At 43.1% G+C, this 17,950-nt stretch overlaps 1 protein-coding gene across 1 annotated transcript in view; it reads right to left on the reverse strand.

Moving 5' to 3' along the window:
- LRPPRC (leucine rich pentatricopeptide repeat containing) overlaps positions 1-15,689 on the reverse strand; it is a 117,596-nt gene extending 101,907 nt beyond the window's left edge. The window contains exons 1-2 of the mRNA XM_053383343.1: positions 15,439-15,689; positions 3,332-3,534 (exon numbers count right to left, since the gene is read on the reverse strand). Of these exons, the coding sequence (XP_053239318.1) occupies positions 3,332-3,534; positions 15,439-15,575 (340 nt within the window). The 5' untranslated portion in view covers positions 15,576-15,689. The remainder of the gene's footprint in view (positions 1-3,331; positions 3,535-15,438) is intronic.
- Positions 15,690-17,950: the final 2,261 nt, after the last annotated feature.

A 17,950-nucleotide genomic window follows, 5' to 3' on the forward strand; every position in this document is an offset into this window, starting at 1 on the left:
GCAGGCAAAAAGTCAGCTTAAAACCAAAATTCTGATAGTATGGCCACTGCATATATACATAAAGTGTGCTCTAGTGCCATATATATGCAGCTGAGCCTGTTTTGCCTATAGTTTGTAGTATGCAAGTGCCAATGTGTATATGCACACACTCGTTCCTGGAACAACTCAATACGTTTGTAGCATATTTATGAAGGATTTAGTAACACATGAGTGCACAGTGTCACATTTCTCAGGAATTATTTTTTGAAACAGTTCTTCTAAAAATGCTCACAGATAGCAACCCAAAGAAAGCCAAATTATGCATCAGATTTGAGAACAGAAGAGAAGCAGGTGACCAAAAAAAATGTGTTTTAAGCAACCTAACTGCCAGAATGAAGTGATGCAATAAGCAGTGCAGAAATGACCATAATCACATAAATTAATGATTTAAGTTGATCTCTATTTATGCAGAATATATATACTGAGCTTCTGCTCTTCACTGGGAGCACAGTGGTAGGTGGGGTGGATCAGTGCTCCTTTCGTGTAAGCTGAACAACTTTACCAAGCTGAAATAACACCCATGTTCTTTATTTCAATTTAGAAAGAAACAAGCTACTAATCCCACTTTTACAGGGAACGGCTCAGGAACTTCTAAAAAGTTTTCCCCAATGAAAGCTTTACGTTAGGAAATAATACACTTTCTATACATACTGCCTAATCAGCCTGTAACTTCAAAAGAGTAGCTCACTACTATCTGCTGACTAAATACATGTGAAAGAATAAAATTGGGCTCCATAACATCTGATGCAAAGCAGTATATAACTTTTCACTTCGCTTAGCTATTAGCCATTATTTCTAGTTGCCACTAGCCACCCAATCCTTGCAAAGAAATTTCTCTCTTGTCTCACGCTAGATGGAAGCTGGGGAAAGGAGAAGCAGCAATGAAGACTCTTTTGTTTTCCATAGCATGAGATAAGAGAAGAGATTTGCCAAACCAAGGAATAAGGTGTGAGAGAAGACTCTTACCCAGGCTTCCTCACACTCAGCCCTCCAGATGTTTTTGGCCTACAACTCCCATGATCCCTAGCTAGCAGGACCAGTGGTCAGGGATGATGGGAATTGTAGTCTCAAAACATCTGGAGGGCCGAGTTTGAGGAAGCCTGCTCTTACCCAATGCTCTTGCCAATTCTGCTATTAGGAAAAGCGTAGGAATAACTTATGTCCCCCCCTCTGAGTTCTCTGCAATTCATAGAGAATTTGGGGCAAAAACCAGTCACCAAATGGTCCATCAAGAACTGGAGATGTGGCAACCAAATAAGTGGATGATTACAGTTAGGGTTAGCACTACAGGAAAAACGTCTCCCAAATGTAATGGTGGTTTTCTTAAGCTCTGAAACATGCAGATGAAATCTCAACCAAAATAAGGTTTGCCAGATTAAGAAACAGACTTCTGTGTCACACCTGAACATCTTTAAGCAGCAGTGGCTAGGGCAACAGATACCTGCACAAGCTGCTTAGTCAGTGGAAATTTATGCTGCGCTTCAAATACTGTATACGTCTTTTCCTATGTAGGAATTATTCCCATGTTAAAAAAGTAAAATACAGAGTGATCCTAGAGACAAGGAAAAAGGAAAGGGATATCCCCCTTTCAAAAGGACACTGATATCGCTGCTTCTTAGCAAGATGTGACACTGGAAAACCGCAAGCCAGCCCAGCTTTTATGTCCATTATTTCAATTCACACTGTAGAAAGGTAATCCCATACAGTTGGCTTTTCAACCTCCAGGAATGGTGAACTGCAGATGCCCTGATGAACAAGCCACAGCTATGTACACTTTGGGTACAGAAACAGAAATTCTGCTATGGTTTAGAAACTTGGTTGGATCCATGCAGCTAATATCCACTTATATTGACCCTGTTAATTTTTCTTTTTCCACTCTGTTCATGTCTTAAAAGAGCTAAGAAAATGAGCAATGTACACTCCAAGAGTTGCTTGACCTGATCAAGGAAGGGAGACATATGCACTGAAATGGCCATCCATTTGTGTAGCTGTCACACGTGTATCTGTACCACCACCACAGGCCACACCGTGACTGGATACACCTTTTGTTATGCACAGCCTGCACAGCCCCACTTAGGTCTGCCGGTCTTTACATGCAAATTGTTGCCTGTGTTGTAGGAGCAGAAAATCTGTTGGGGTGGTGCTACTCTGCCACCCTCCAGCAACTTCACTGCAACTTATCGGACAGTGAAGTGGCAAGATTGGGGCTGGGCATGTGGATGGGCAGAACCAACCTGGGGCTCCCACCAGAGCAGCTGTGCAGCCTCAACCCCATTGCTGCCCTGCCCCCTCCCTCTCGTTAAGTGACAGCAATGGGAGTGTGGTGGCACAGCAAACTTCAACCACACCTGCTACGGAGTTGGTCTGAGGCCAGGATAAGCAAAGTGAGTGATAAGCAATGGTGCAACCCTATATTCATGGGGGAGCAGGATATCTCCGTACATCATGTGCTACTGCCATTCAGAGGGAACTGCATCTTGGAGGGCAATTCCATTACAGCTGAGGCTATTCAACTGTAGGCATCTTACTGGCCTGTTGCTGGCTCTTTGTTCCTGCTTCTGCAGGGAATATGCTGATCCACTGGGTGCTAATGCTTAAAATGCAGGATGAGCTTGTCGTTAAATTGACCCTGCCAAGGCACAAGATAAGGATTATAATAGGGCTTCATGAGGGCAGGGAGCGAGCTTGATTTATACTAAACCAGACCCGTGGGTACACCTACCTCATGACTGTCAGTAACAACCAGCAGCAGCTCTCCAAAATTTTAGGGAGGAATCTTTGCTTGCAAAGCATGTGCTCTGCCACTGAGCAATGGAGCCTTTCTCCACGTTTATACAAATGTGCATAAGCCACCTGCTTTTATTTTGGAGAAGAGCAAGCAGAAAGCCAGCGAGGGGCCCCCAATCCAGATCAGGAGCACATTTCAGACTGGAGACCTGTGGCTGCTTTTTTCCAAAATAAAAGCATCCAGGTTAAGCACTCTTATATGAACATGTCACATGAAATTTAGTCCTTACTGCCAATGCTAGTTAAAACAGGAATACTGTTAAAATATTTGTGCCCTACAACTATTCAATTTTCACAAATTACATCTGTAACCCGAGTAAACGGAGCTCAGTTTATTATTGCAGCCACCAAACTGCTAGAAATAATGTAAATAAAAAATGCTACAACTATTTTCGAAGCATTTTAATTGCCAAGGATTTTAACAAAACGTAAGGCAAAACCATGCTGTTAAGCAAAAACTTGATGTTAGGTAAATATAATGTTAAGCAAAATAGTAACACTTTACCTGTTCTGCACACATCATGAAAGATTCTTAATAGAAGGTTTTTAGTAATGCGCCCAGTTCTTCTGATAGATTCATCCAGTTTATTCAAGGCCCAATCAAAATGTTGTGTCTGCTTGCTTTGAATAGCTGTAGGAGGTTGCTCTTGAACTTCTCCCTTCTCTTTAGTTGCAACTGTAAAGAGCCTTGCTTGGTAGATCAGATGCCTACAAAACAAAACAAGTCCCGCTTTGAGGGCAGATAACAGCTATACTTGTGTCTTACATTTGCTGAGCATTCAGAGCTGAAGCAAACCTCAATAGTTTTAGGGGTAGGAAACAACAAGAGCTAATAGTTCTCTGTTTGGAAAGCACTGAAAGAAGAAAGCTGGCCAGAGAATAATAGAATTGGAAGGGACCCAAGGGTCAACTAGTTCAACCCTTACCACATGGAATTAAAACCTGCAAAGCAGCACTCAACTGCAAAAAACGCTATTGTACTCTGCCTGTACATACATACATACATATGTATACACACGCACACAGAAAAGAGCTGCAAAGTAATAAGTGGAAGCTATGACAGCTGGTGCTAAAGAGATTGTGGTAAGGAGGACAGAAGAAAAATGGGGGCCTGAAATATAATGTACTGTCACCTTTTCACCAGGAACTACCAACTTGTTTTAAACTATCTAAAGCAGAAATGGGCAACATTTTTTAGTCTGAGGGCCACAGTCCCTTCTTGGCAATCCTCTGAGGGCCACGTGTTAGGGGTGGGTGGGGCCAGAGGTAAAAGTGGATAGAGCAATGAATGTCACTTTTACCCTTGTAGAGTAGGGCTACACACAGATCCTTTGTTTTCCATTCAGGCAAGCAAGCCATTATCAGAGATCAAGCAAGCATTTCAGCCAGGCACAAAACACTAAAAGGTGTGTAAAAAGGCCGGTGAGGGATGTGGTCTGGGGAGAGTCCCAAGTACCAGACGGAAAGACTTGGAGGGGGTATTTAGCCTCCAGGCCTGAGGCTTTCCACCCCTGATCTAAAATCTACCCTAGCTGCTGAAGACAGCTATGGAGAAATGTAAACTGGGGGCTTCCAGTTTGCATTTATACGTAATGCTAAAGCATGGTTCAGTGCTACATAAGACAGGCTTGAGCAGAGGGCTGCAGGCTCTCCACTAATCCATCCTTCTTCATACCTGGGAGCACAGCTTTAGCAGGTTTTTATTTTTAAGAGTCTGACTAATTTAACAAAGCAAGTCCATAACCAATGGTTCAAAGTTGGCTTATTAAACTCAGCAGATTGTTTCAAATTGGAATCTCTTGGCTGAATGTAACTTTAAGCTGAAATTGTGTAAATTTAAAACTAACTCTGCTAAAGACCTCTTCGCAACTGTGCGTGAAGAGTGTGGCGCATGCAACTCTAAACCATGGATAAATACAACACAGGAATGTCTTAATGAGCCTAGGGCATTCCTGTGTTGTATTCATCCATGGTTTAGCATTACGTGAAAATGCATCCATTCTATGCTAGAAAATTCTCCAGAGAATATTCTCTAAACTGCAAATTCTAATGTAAGAACCAGTTTTACAACCCACATTTTAAAAAATCTAGTAAATAGTAAGTCAAGCTGTGATACTGCCAGTGTAAGTAATGAATAATGATTTTTTTGATCCATTTACATAACTGGGCATTGTGTCATTCACCAGTGTCAGTTCTGAAATGTGAGCTACAGAAAATGTTTGGGGTTTGTTTTGGGGTGGGTGTTTTAAAAATATGATTCATTTAATTTGATGAACATTTGAATTCGTATGTATTTCAACTATCTGTAATAGCCTCTTCCCCTATTTTGGTGTGACCTTATTCTTAGCAATTCTATACCCTTGGCCATAGTGTGTGATATTTTTTTTTTACAGAAAGTAGCTTTAATGCTTTACACACTTAAAAGTACCTAGGAATGGGCTTACTGTGGACAGAGCAGGAAAGCTTACATGTGTAGCATTTATTTTAAACTTTATCTTGATTTTATTAGTGTTGCACCAAAAATACTGTACCATGTAGATATGCTTATTAAAGAACGTACTCATGTAGCAGACCTGAGGGTTTTTTTTAATATTCCTTTTACTTTAAAAGCTACATTTCATGAATACACAACATAATTAGAATTCAAAGTTGATGGTAAATATACGGTTAGTGGCAGGCTCTGTGATTAAGGTGAGTCATTCATGCTGAATTTTCAATTTCAAGTTTGGTGCAAAAAAAATCAAAGAATGTGAATTCACTGCATTGCCCCATTGAATAAAAGTACCTGTACAGTTTTTGGTTGCCATCTGAACAAGTTTACCCATGAACAAACATGTATATTAACTAATTATATCATTTTCAATGCATTAAAATTATATCATTTTCAATGCATTAAAATATTCTCCTATTTTAAATGAAATTTCTCTAATACAGTGGTACCTCTGGTTACGTACTTAATTCGTTCCGGAGGTCCGTTCTTAACCTGAAACTGTTCTTAACCTGAAGCATCACTTTAGCTAATGGAGCCCCCCGCTGCTGCCGCACCGCCACCGCACGATTTTTGTTCTCATCCTGAAGCAAAGTTCTTAACCCGAGGTACTATTTCTGGGTTAGCAGAGTCTGTAACCTGAAGCGTATGTAACCCGAGGTACCACTGTATTCTCATTAATCGAGAATATTCTCGAGAATATTCTCCAAAAGATTATTCTTGAGATTTTAACATCACTAGGTCAGAGTACCTGAAGTATCATCATTTCCTACATGAAGCTATCTGGACCTCGAGTTCCTATTCAGAATGGCTTCTCTAGGTAAGATAGAGAGGGTGGCTACTGGAAACAGAGCGTTTTTGGTAGTGATACATCAACTTTGTAACGCTCTCCAAAGAGAGGCTCAACAGGCAACTTTGTTGTGGTCTTTTCAGCGCTGGGTGGCCTTATTTCACAGGCTTTTTAAACTTTTAAAAATTTAAAGTCTTAGTTAAATCCAATTGTGTCCTTCCATTCACAGAAGAGTCTCTGATCTAATGGAGACCACCACCAGTGGAAGAGAGGAGAAGAGGCAATTTTTGCCCATTCCCCTTTTTGCAATATCTCTGACCGCCTTCCCTTCTGCTCTGGAGGGACCTCCAATGCTCTGGAACAGATTTTGGAAGGTGGGGGACCCAGAGGAAAGGGGCTGCCCCTTCTGTTTTGGGCAGGGTACAATTTTTATTTTTATTCTCTCAGATTTTTCATTTTAAAATTTAGTTACTGTACAGTATTGCTAGTGTAGCTTAACTTACTGATTTTATTATCTGCTTTTGGAGTTACACAGTTTTACATTGTTTTTACGGCTCATAGGGGTATTTTAATATATTTATTGTCATTTTAAGTGTATTTTGTGTAAACCACTTTGTCATTTGGCAGCATATAAACACAGTTAATTAATTAATACAACTTCCAGTGAGATAATGAAAGGAGGCCCTGCTCAGAGTAATTCTCAGATATGAGAATTTAGATGAGAAGGGACTTCACAGCAGTCAATCTCAATGTTATGAAAAATGCTTCCCAAATAAATATGCAATAGCCCTTTGCAAAAAAAATTATGGAAAAGATGGCGGTTCAGATACTATCTACATACCCCACAGAGTTTGGACCCCATGTGCCACACAGATAATGGCTCCTTTTAGATATATCTTGGAGGTGCCTCACCAACAGGCAAATAATACCATCTATGATAGATGGCCCTCAGAACTTGCTTTGTGCCATCTCTGTGGGAAGTAAAAACTGCTAAGGCAGTTATATGAAGGCTGCCACCTCTACCAAGGTGCATAGCTTCTCTGCTTTCTGGGCTTTCTCCACAGGCAGGAAGGTAAAGGAACTGATAGAGAGGGGCTGCTCTCCCACTCCGTTGGTCACATTCAAATCTGATTGGTCCTGCCCAGTGGAGCAAGTGGGAGGACCAACCATAGAATTGTAGAGTTGGAAGGGACCAGAAGGGTCAGCTAGTCCAACCCCCTGCAATTCAGGAATTATTCATCCATGGATCCCATCCTTCACTATAGGAAAAATGCATCTCTTCTATCTAGGCCAGGGGTTGTCAACCTGGTCCCTACCGCCCACTAGTGGGCGTTTCAGGATTCTAGGTGGGGGGTAGGGGGTTCTATGGCACAAGCTGAATCCTCCTTCCATCAAGCACTGGCGGGCGGCAAGGAAATTTTACCATCAAGAAAGATGCATTCGTGGGCGTTAGGTATAATCTAGGCAGAACGGACAGCTCTATTTTTGTTTGTTGTTTGTTTTGTGCTGTGCTCCTAAGGTTTTGCATTTTTAGGTTGTTTTCTTTTTAAAAAGGAACTGTTAGTGTAAGCTGCTTTTATCCCTGGAATGGCTACTAATAAATAATAATATATTTAATAATTGACAGGTATCACTGGTCAAACTGATTAGAAAGGGGGAAAGGAGATAATTATTCAGAATTTACTGCTAGGACCACTCAGGATAAAAATTGATATTTTACAGGATGTAAGTTAACTTACATCACTTGCTTGGACATTCATTTCATTTTATACGTTTATTCAGCTCTTCCTCCAGTCACTTCAGGGTAGCAGTCTTCCATACCTATCACTGTACTTCAAAATGATTTTAATAAATATTATTTACACAGGAACAGAGATCCGGAATAAGAGATCTATGTTACGTTCAGTGACTATTACGACTATGCTGCAGAGTTTTGAGAAACTAAAAAACAAAGTGCAAGACTGGCTTCATTATTTTCAGATAATGGAGGCTCATAATTTGGATAAGAAAGTTGGCTTCCAGGTGGAAAAATCCAAATTGGAAACAGAACTGTTAGAACCCAAAACTAAGATTTTGTCAAAAATGTATAACTTGCTGTTGAAATGGAACACTCAGGATGAGACGGTCAAATCTGCTATGATTAAATGGGCACAAGATGTTGGACATAACATTATGTTTGCTGACTGGGAACAGTTGTGGACCACTGGGATGAAATTTATGGCATGCAATGCCTTAAGAGAAAATATTATGAAAATGATATGCAGGTGGTACATGACCCCAGTCAAGCTTGCAAAAATTTACCATTTGTCCGATAATAAATGTTGGAAATGCAAAGAAAATGAAGGTACATTTTTCCACCTTTGGTGGATGTGCCCTAAGATTAAGGCTTTCTGGGATATGATCTATAACGAATTGAAAAAGGTATTTAAATATACCTTTTTGAAGAAACCAGAGGCCTTTCTCTTGGGCATGGTCAGCCAGTTGGTGTTAAAAAAGGATAGAACTTTCTTTATGTATGCTACAACAGCAGCAAGAATACTTATTGCAAAGTACTGGAAGACGCAAGATTTACCCACTCTGGAAGAATGGCAGATGAAGTTGATTGACTGTATGGGATTGGCAGAAATGACTGGCAGAATCCGTGACCAGGGAGAAGAGGCGGCGGAAGAAGATTGGAAGAAATTCAAAGACTATTTACAGAAATATTGTAAAATTAATGAATGTTGAATGATGTCGGATAGAAAATAAGGTGTTTTTTAGCTGTAATGCTTTGAGATAAGGATTTGCTGAACAAATAATTTGAATTGGAATACAAGAAGGGGAGGTATGAGGAGGTCAGGGAAATATGTCATTGAAAAATAAGTTGTGAACTATATGTGTTTTTAAATTTTTTTGCTTTTTTCTTTTTGTTTGTATAAAAACTGGAAACTTTAATAAAATATCTTTTTTAAAAAAAAGAATATTACGACTATGCATTGGATTCAGCTGAGAGTCAAATCAGGCACATTCAGAGGGACTAGAATGAGTTGGGTATGCACAGCTACAGACAGATGCAAGTTGAGTTGCAACGGTCCAGAACGATCCATGACAGCAAGGGGGCAGGGCATGAGGCCGGAAGGGTGGAAAAAATATGTGAAAAGGCTGGGACCTACTTGACTGCATCTTCCGGGGCAAAAGAAGGCCCAGCACTGCACCTCTCCTTCCTGCCTCAAAGGAAAACCACTTGTGAAGCACCACCACACAGGATTGGATTCTCCCATTTACCAGCTGTTAAGCGGAAAGATCCAATCTTGTGTAGTGCTAGTGCACTCTCCTGAACTTCTTTAACCCGTTATCTGTATGTTAAAATACACTTTTAAAACCCATGTTTGGGGGACAGATCTGGAGTGGGGTGAGTGGACCCAGGGCAGCACAGGGTGCCAAAGAGTAGATTTTGAAGTCCTTGCACAGTCATAATTAAAAGTCCCATCTTTTGTACTTTGTGTCCTTGCTGCTCCCAGGACAGATTTTCTACAGCTTATGCCAGGAGTGAATAACCCAAGTTCTACAGATGTTGCTGAACTACAACTCCCATCATTCCTTGTCACCAGCTATGGGACTTAAGGGGATTGTTGCTCAACATCACCTGGAAATTCAACATCCGTCGCCCCCACCTGACTTAGCCCAACCTTCCCCAACTGGGTGTCCTGCAGATATTTTGGATTATGTCCCACTTAGACCAAGCCAACATGGCTGTGCTGATGGAAGCTGTAGTGCAGAACATACAGAGAGGACTAAGCTGAAGAAGACTGGTTTAGCTGAACAGAGAAATGTGGTGGTAAAAAGTTTCCAGCATGTTGCTTTACGCAACAAAAACAAACAAGTTTATATTTAATGAGAACACTGTTTATATACAACAAAATGTGACATGTTCTTTTTAAGCTTATTCATATGCCTACAACAGCATCAAGGTTGGAACTTAAAACTCAGAATGTTAAAAAAAGTGTGATAACTAAACTAAAGTGTGCGCTAAAGACAGAAATCAAAATTCCTCTATGCCTCCCCAGCAGAAGTTCAAGCAAAAGGCATCCAGCCAGGATAATTCCTGCTAACTGAAAATAGGTTGAAGCAGTATTAGCTATAGAGACAACTTGCTTTAGTACAAGCTCTTGAGTTTCAAGCGATACCAAAATCTAGAACAATAGCCTAGAGCACAAGTCTTCAACTGGTGGGTTGGGATTCACTACTGGTTTACAACCTGAGCTAAGGAGGGTCTCAACAGCAGCACTACCATCAGACAAAGTGGTCAGCACTTTGGGGCAAAGAATCCTACAAACGTTGGTATCAAAAAGGTACATTATAACCAGAGCTATCTGAAAATGAATTTAAGAAAAAACTTGAAGCATTACACTGTTCTATTTTAAATCCTTTGATATGCAACATCTAACAGATGAAGTGAAAACACAAGTTAATCTAGCATCTTGATCAAAGTTCTGAAAAGGTCAATGCAGAATGATTTCAAACCTAACTCAGTCTACAGAGCCTGCTACATTACCAGTACAGCTTAAGGCCTCTGGAAATGTGACTTTGGTTCAATTGTCATAATGGAACCTTCAATTTCCAAAGGGGAAGTTCTAGCTTTCTTGCTATCAACAAATTACAGTGGTACCTCGGGTTACAGATGCTTCAGGTTACAGACTCCGCTAACCCAGAAACAGTACCTCAGGTTAAGAACTTTGCTTCAGGATGAGAACAGAAATCGTGCTCCAGCGGCGTGGCAGCAGCAGGAGACACCATTAGCTAAAGCGGTGCTTCAGGTTAAGAACAGTTTCAGGTTAAGAACGGACCTCCAGAATGAATTAAATACTTAACCTGAGGTACCACTGTATGCGAAAATTTGATGCTAGTGGTATATCCTAAAGGGGTCTTAATCCAAGCAACAAGAAAGCAGGTGAAAAACCATTCCTCCCCCAAAAAACTGTAATTAGTTCTAAACCCATTCACTGAACTGAGAGACTGAAGTGGCTGTTGGAGGATCCAGGGAGCCACATACTCGTAATCTCATTTGTATTTGATCAACTACAATGACTGAATTCAAACTTTTACAAACAGGAGTTTAAAAAGAACATCACTCAAAACGGAGTGTTCTGGGTCCTAGGTGTCTATTGAACTTGAGAGCTGCTGCACCATAGTAACCTTAAAAGGTAGCAGTTTGAGACAACTGTGTAGTGCAATGGAGACACAGCTTGCTGATAAAAATGAGTATGGCGACTTCTGCAAGCAAAATCTTTGCTTTTCAGACAGAAATTATGTAAACACTGCATGCTGCAATTTTTTTAACAGCAGGCAAGTCTAAAAGCCCAAAGTAAATGGAATGCCAGTAGCAAATGCCCATGACCTCATGTCTGTGAACTCCAATCTGAATTGCTAATAGTTTGTGCACCTCCATAGTTGTGGTAGGGAAAATCTTAACACTACTGAACCACTGCCCTTGTATGCTGCATGCTTGTTTTGTGCAACCAACAGAAATAACTTTTCTTAAAGGCATTTTCCTGGGTTCCTCTTCAGTTAGCTTTAACGCTTGTTGTGAACCTGCTCTTTTCTTTCACTCCGTCTGTTCACAATCTACTACTACCAAGGCAGAGAATATTGACAGCTGCCACCAACCTTTACCTTTATTTAGGGAAGCCCAACTATTCCTTGCTTATTAATGCAAAGTTTTGAGCTCCTTTGCGTAGACAGAATAGTCTAGCTATAGTCTAACTATTCTGATGCTTAGATCTGCACAGGTGCTTTTTGTTTTCATGACATTTCATTATCATACATTATCTGAACCATAGGACAATTTTCCCCAAGTACTATTACTGAACTTTAATTAAACAGCCATTCTCCCTAGCACCTATCTCAAGAACATTAAGTTTCAGGAAACCAAGTAGTGATTTTTTTAAAATAGAAAAGTTGGCTCTCTTCTTCTTTTGGACGATCAATGTGCCTCAAGCAGCTGGGGTCAGTAAAAATGTTAGCAGGTTCATGAGTTCTGGGGACTTATTTGCAAGGATGATATTTATTCTTTTATTATTTATACTGCTGCTTTGAGCTGTTTTAGAAGACAAAGCATGATCTCTTTTAAAATAATGAATACTTTTTTGGGGGAGAGGAAGTTATATAAAGGAGCTTTAAGCAACTCTTTTAAAAAGTCATTGCTGCATAGAAGTAGCATGTAATTGCCAGCTGTCACCAGGGCCCCACTTTTACTTATTTGCAGCCAGGGTGGAAGGAGAGAGCTGGCACAGCGATTGGCCCAATGTGACAGCAGTAGGGTCAGCTCAGGACCCAATAGATCCTGGACTGGCTAATTTCCACCCATATCCATTTAGCAGGTAGAATGGGTAGCTCCATGCTAGCTGAGCGATGCTCATGTCACTCCACAGGCAAAGGTGGGCGGGAGGCTAAGAGGGCTGCAACCTTCCACCTTCTTTCTTCTTCTCTGGCCAAGTAAGATTGTCTTCCATGAAAATGGTCTTAACAGTGAGTCCGTAAGTGACTGTGGAGGCCAATTCTGGATCCACATGTCCTTCCACAGTGGGGACCTAGGTTTCTGGGTGGGTTTGCATTGCTCTGAGAGTCCTTTTTTATCAGACCAGTATTACAGGTTCCTCACTCAGAAGTTGCAGTACCCCAGTTTAACATACATAAAAATATATCCAAAAGACATGTCGACTGTGATGGCACATATTTATTGAAATGGCTGTTTGCATGTGCGCAGGATCACTTCATATTGTGGAAAGGTTTAGTAACGTTCAAATCAACTCTATAGCATTTGAAGAGCAAATTAGTGTAGGCAGTGTTTAGTATCACCACCTCACAAGCTACTCTTGTAATGTTTGTCACACTTTTGTTATCCTGAAGCAAGCCTGTCACTGTTTTCTCAACCTGTGTCAGACATGCAGATGACTATGTGAACACCCAGATCACAGGCCAATCTGTTTAAAAGACCCACCTGTCGCAACTTAAACCGTAAGCCAAATTGTATGTAAGATTATTTCCCATAACTATTCCATGCTGATCTCAAGAACAAAACTTAAAGCAAAATGCTGCAGTGCAATCCTAAGTATGTTTCCACAAAGAGGAAGCCTAACTAAGGGCTTACTCTCTAGGAGGTATGCTCAGGATTGCAGCCATTGTTCACAATTCTAGATTAGTGAGGAGTGGGGAACCTGTTATCTTCCACATGTTGGACTCCATCAGCCCCAGCCGGCATGGCCAATGGTCAGGGATGAGGGAAACTGGCCTTGCAGCTGGGCTACACAAATGCCCCATCCTAGGTCTGTATCAAATTTCAGATTATATTACCTGAAAACAGTGTAGAAAGCCCCAAAAGTTATACTAAGGAAGGAAATTATTAACAAGAAAACGGGGAGAAACACCACAAGCCGCTCAAGAAATTCAGTGGCAGCTTACTGATTTATTACAGCTTTAACTTATAATACAGTACTAGATTTCAACAACTTTTCTGTGCTTCTGGTGATAACTTGCATGTGGGACTGAACCAGGATAGATGTAACATCACAGAAAGAATTTTCACATCACTTGTAAATACAGTAGGTTTCAAAAGAGTCAGGCAACACACAGCACATCAAGTGCTCAAGAATTGCAAGTGTTCACAAACCAGCCTCTAAACTCTTAGTGATCAAAGTCATGAAGCTATGTGTGCTTCCATACATATTTACTGTGGACTTGCTCCCATGCCTCCCAGCAAATATAGGGCAGTATTCAACTAAATAAGTTACCTGTATCTACTCCAGAGGCTTGGGGGATTCCATAGAACATTGGGGGAGATCTGAATCTCTTCAGGACTTGCTTATAGATGCAAGCCCTGGAGAGAGATAGACTGACTGATTTTATATGCTACCCTTCATCCAAGGATCACAGGGCTGTGATCTAGACCTAAGAGCTGGTTTAAACATTCAGCAGAATCAAAGTTAGGGCTTTTCGGACATAGACTACATCTGCTTCAGGCTACAGCTACAGGGCTGTATGTTTGAATGCTCCCACACAACGCACCTCCCTAAACTAATTCAAGCAGGGGCTGTACTGGTTACATGTGTTCCCAGGCCCAACCAAAATATAAATAACAATTCTCTCACTATACCAGCTCATATCAGGAAGCCAGTCCCTCTGCAAGCCTTTGCTTCGGCAGTTTAAAACACTGAATACTAGGAACAAGGCCTTTAGATTTGAGGATGCTCTACCCATCAAAGCGAGGGAACTTTTTTGCATTTTTGCAAGGCTTGCAATCTCAACTTACATTCAGGTAAGTGATTTTCTGGTGTACTTGCTGGTATGTTTTGCCAATAATTAAAAAATGTACCACCATGTGGTTTTACTTTAATGCTTTAAGCTATTTTAAGAAAGAGCTCATGTGTTGTCTTAAAACAACATGCCAGGAAGGAAAAAAAGCTTGTCTGAACCTTCCTCCCCACCATGCTAATTTTCCACATGCAAGGAGATGTTAATAGAGGCAAGCTTTAATCTCTGCACTTGTAGTCTGAAGGCAAACATCCCAGGGGGGTGCCACAGTCTTATACAGACTTACCTGGGAATGAGACTGTGTACAAACTATACCTTTAAAGAACATTCTTTTCCTTAAAGAATTATGGGCGCTACAGTTTACCCTCACAAAGTTACAATTCCCAACAACTCACAACCGACTACAGGGAGGGAACAGGGTCAGGCCAATGGCCTCTGGCAAGACCCCAGCACAAGAGCCCTCTCCCATCTTGCGCTCTGCAGCAACCTGGCATCCAGAAGCATTACTGCCTCTGACCTTTAGAGGCATAGCATAGCCACTGTGGCTAGTAACGCTACACACGTGCTTTGAGGGGTGGGCATACAAGCCTAAGCCTCGCCGGCCTCAACAGCACTTTGCTTTTCTGAGCAGCCGTGCAAAGGCGGTTGCAGCAAAAGCCTTTTAAAAAAAACTTGACACCTTGTGCCCGGAAGTAAACCCCGCCAAGTGCAACTGCGTTCTCACGTGCACTCCCGAGGAAAGCTCAACGCGATGGTCACGGAATTCGGGCCCCACTCCCCCACCCCTATTCTGTTCTCGTGAAAGAGGTCAGGCCGACAGCACTTCGGACGCCCAGCTCTGCGAGGATTTGAACGCCGGTCCCGAGAGCAGCGTGGGAGCCCCCCATTCCCGGCCCTGCCAGCACCCGGCCGGCTCTCCGCGGGATTTACTCCCGAGTAAACGTGCTCACAAGGCGCCTCCCCCGGCGACTGAGAAGCCCAGAGGGACCCCCATGACCTTCCCCGCCGCCCCGACTCTCGCCCGCCAGGCCGGAACCACTCTCACCTGCTGCCGCGGGAGGCTGCGGCCTGTGCTGAGGGCAGCGGCGCCCGGGAGCAGACCGTGGCCCCCAAGGCGCGGCCCCGTCTCAGGGGCAGGAGAAGCGAGCGGAGCCGCGAGGCCGACCTAAGGAGCCCAGCCATGATCTTCCTCCTCACGCACGCACCGGTCAAGGGGGAGCACGTGACGGAGGCCGGGCGGAACCACGGCGCGAGGAGAGGGCGGGGCGCGCGTGGAGGCGGCGCCGCCGCTTCCGGCTCTCCTGAAGGGAGGAATAATCGACGTTACTTAAAAGGCGGGATTCTATTTCCCCCGCCGCTCTATAAAAGGGTTTTCCTCCGCTTTGAGGCGTTGTGGGAGATAAAAAGGTATTCTCTCCCCCCCTTCAAAAAATGGTACGGTCCGTAACTATTTCAACGGGAGCTGGAAGGTGAGCCCGGGAGGCAGCCTCGGGCCAGTCAAAAGTGTAACCCGGAGTTTCAATATATCGAAATCACTTGTTATCGGCTTTGATTTCTAAGAATGAAGGCCCTGGCTTCTCACACGGGACGGCGGGGCTCCCGGGAGCGGTTTGTCGGTATAGGCGGCAAAAGGAGTTTGAAAGGCGACTCGCAAATCTGAGCGGTAGTTTTCTAACTTGGGGGAAAGCATTGGTTGGCCTCGCTGTTCGCTTCTCCCCTCCCCTTTGCGTCAGAGGGGATAAAGTCACGTGAGAGGATCCCTCGACTTCTGCTTGAGCATGCGCCCTTTCCGACTGCGCCTGCGCGGAACGGAGAAAAGTTTTGCTCATAGCAATGATTTGCCCGCTGGCGGGCGGGTCGTAGGAGGTCCCTGGGATGTTCTTTGGTGGGCAGTGACCGTAGTCCTTTTCCAGCTTTATGTACCGCTGACAATGCAGTCCTTTGCTACTCAGAATCTAGCGCCACTTAGTTCTATGGGACTTACTCCCAGGTAAGGAGTAAGGTAAGATCAAACCTATCCATTCTTAAGGAAATCAGCCCTGAGTGCTCACTGGAAGGACAGACCCTGAAGCTGAGGCTCCAGTACTTTGGCCACCTCATGAGAAGAGAAGACTCCCTGGAAAAGACCCTGATGTTGGGAAAGATGGAGGGCACAAGGAGAAGGGGACGACAGAGGACGAGATGGCTGGATAGTGTCTTCGAAGCTACAAACATGAGTTTGACCAAACTGCGGGAAGCAGTGGAAGACAGGAGTGCCTGGCGTGCTCTGGTCCATCGGGTCACGAAGAGTCGGACACGACTAAACAACAACAACAAGGGTGCATTGGATTGCAGCTGAATGCTGCTGTCCTAGATACTCTTACTTTTATTTTATTTTATTCCTATACCTATTCCTATATTCATCTGAGGATCACAGGACGGCTTACAATAGGAAAAAACAAAAAAACATGGTAACGAACACGCACGCACCAGTTTAAAAGGCCATAGATTGTTTAATCAGCCAAAGGCCTGGGAGAAGAGAAATAGTTTTGTCCGGCACCTTAAAGTTATGTAACAAAGGTGCCAGAAGAGCAACCCTGGGGAGAGCATTCCACAAATGGGAAGCCACCACACATTCCTGATGTTGGGAGTAAGTAACATCAAATTTAATGTGGGTCTGCTTCTGAATAAAGAAGTGCATTTATTCCAGATGTTCAGAAACTTGGAGATGCACACAACAAATAATGTTATTGCACCATTAAAATTAACAGATATCTCATGGCATGACCCGTAGGTTTGGAGTTCCAATATCGTTTAGCACAGTACGTTTGTTAACCTTTAAAGAACATGGCATGCTGCCTTCTACCAGGTCAGATTCTTTGCCCATCTAGGCTAGAATTGTCCACTCTGACTGGCAGCACATCTCCAGGGTCTTGTGCAAGAAGTGTTCCCGATCACTAGGGATGGGTGATATCAGCTTTTCAACATTGCGGTATATCATCAGCCAAACATTGCAATCTGGCTATTTGCAGCAATGTTGAAAAAACAAACTGCATTGGCCTCAGCCTGCGAGGCGCTGAGCGAAATTGCCGTGGCTCTCACCTTGGGAGCTGAGGCAGTTTTACCCCAGCACCTAGTAGGCTGGGACAACGCAGCTTGATTGTATGGCTCAGCTGGGGGGCAGGAGGGCTCCTGATCCCCAGCTGAGCCATCCCCAGTGCTTCCCTTGCAGGAGCCGGTACCAGGCTGGGGGATCCTTTAACTGCTTGGCTGAGGGGAATGGCAACCACAAACTCCTCAGCCAAGCAGTTTAAAGATGCAGAAGGAGGAACAAGCTGTATTGGCACCTCACTTATGCAGCTTTTCTCTCCCTCTGCACAGTCTTGGTGAAACTGCCACTGCTCCTGAGTCCTTCTGCTAGCAATGCTTGCTGGAGGAAGTCGCTAGCAGAGAGACGCAGGAGCGGTGGCGGTTTCACCAGCGATATACCGCTGAGTGAAGCTGATATCATGGTCTGCTCCTCATACCGGACCTGGGTGATATATCGATGTATTGCCCAGGCCTACCAATCACTCACT

Source organism: Podarcis raffonei, chromosome 3, assembly GCF_027172205.1.
Source record: "Podarcis raffonei isolate rPodRaf1 chromosome 3, rPodRaf1.pri, whole genome shotgun sequence".
Taxonomy (NCBI): Eukaryota; Metazoa; Chordata; class Lepidosauria; order Squamata; family Lacertidae; genus Podarcis; species Podarcis raffonei.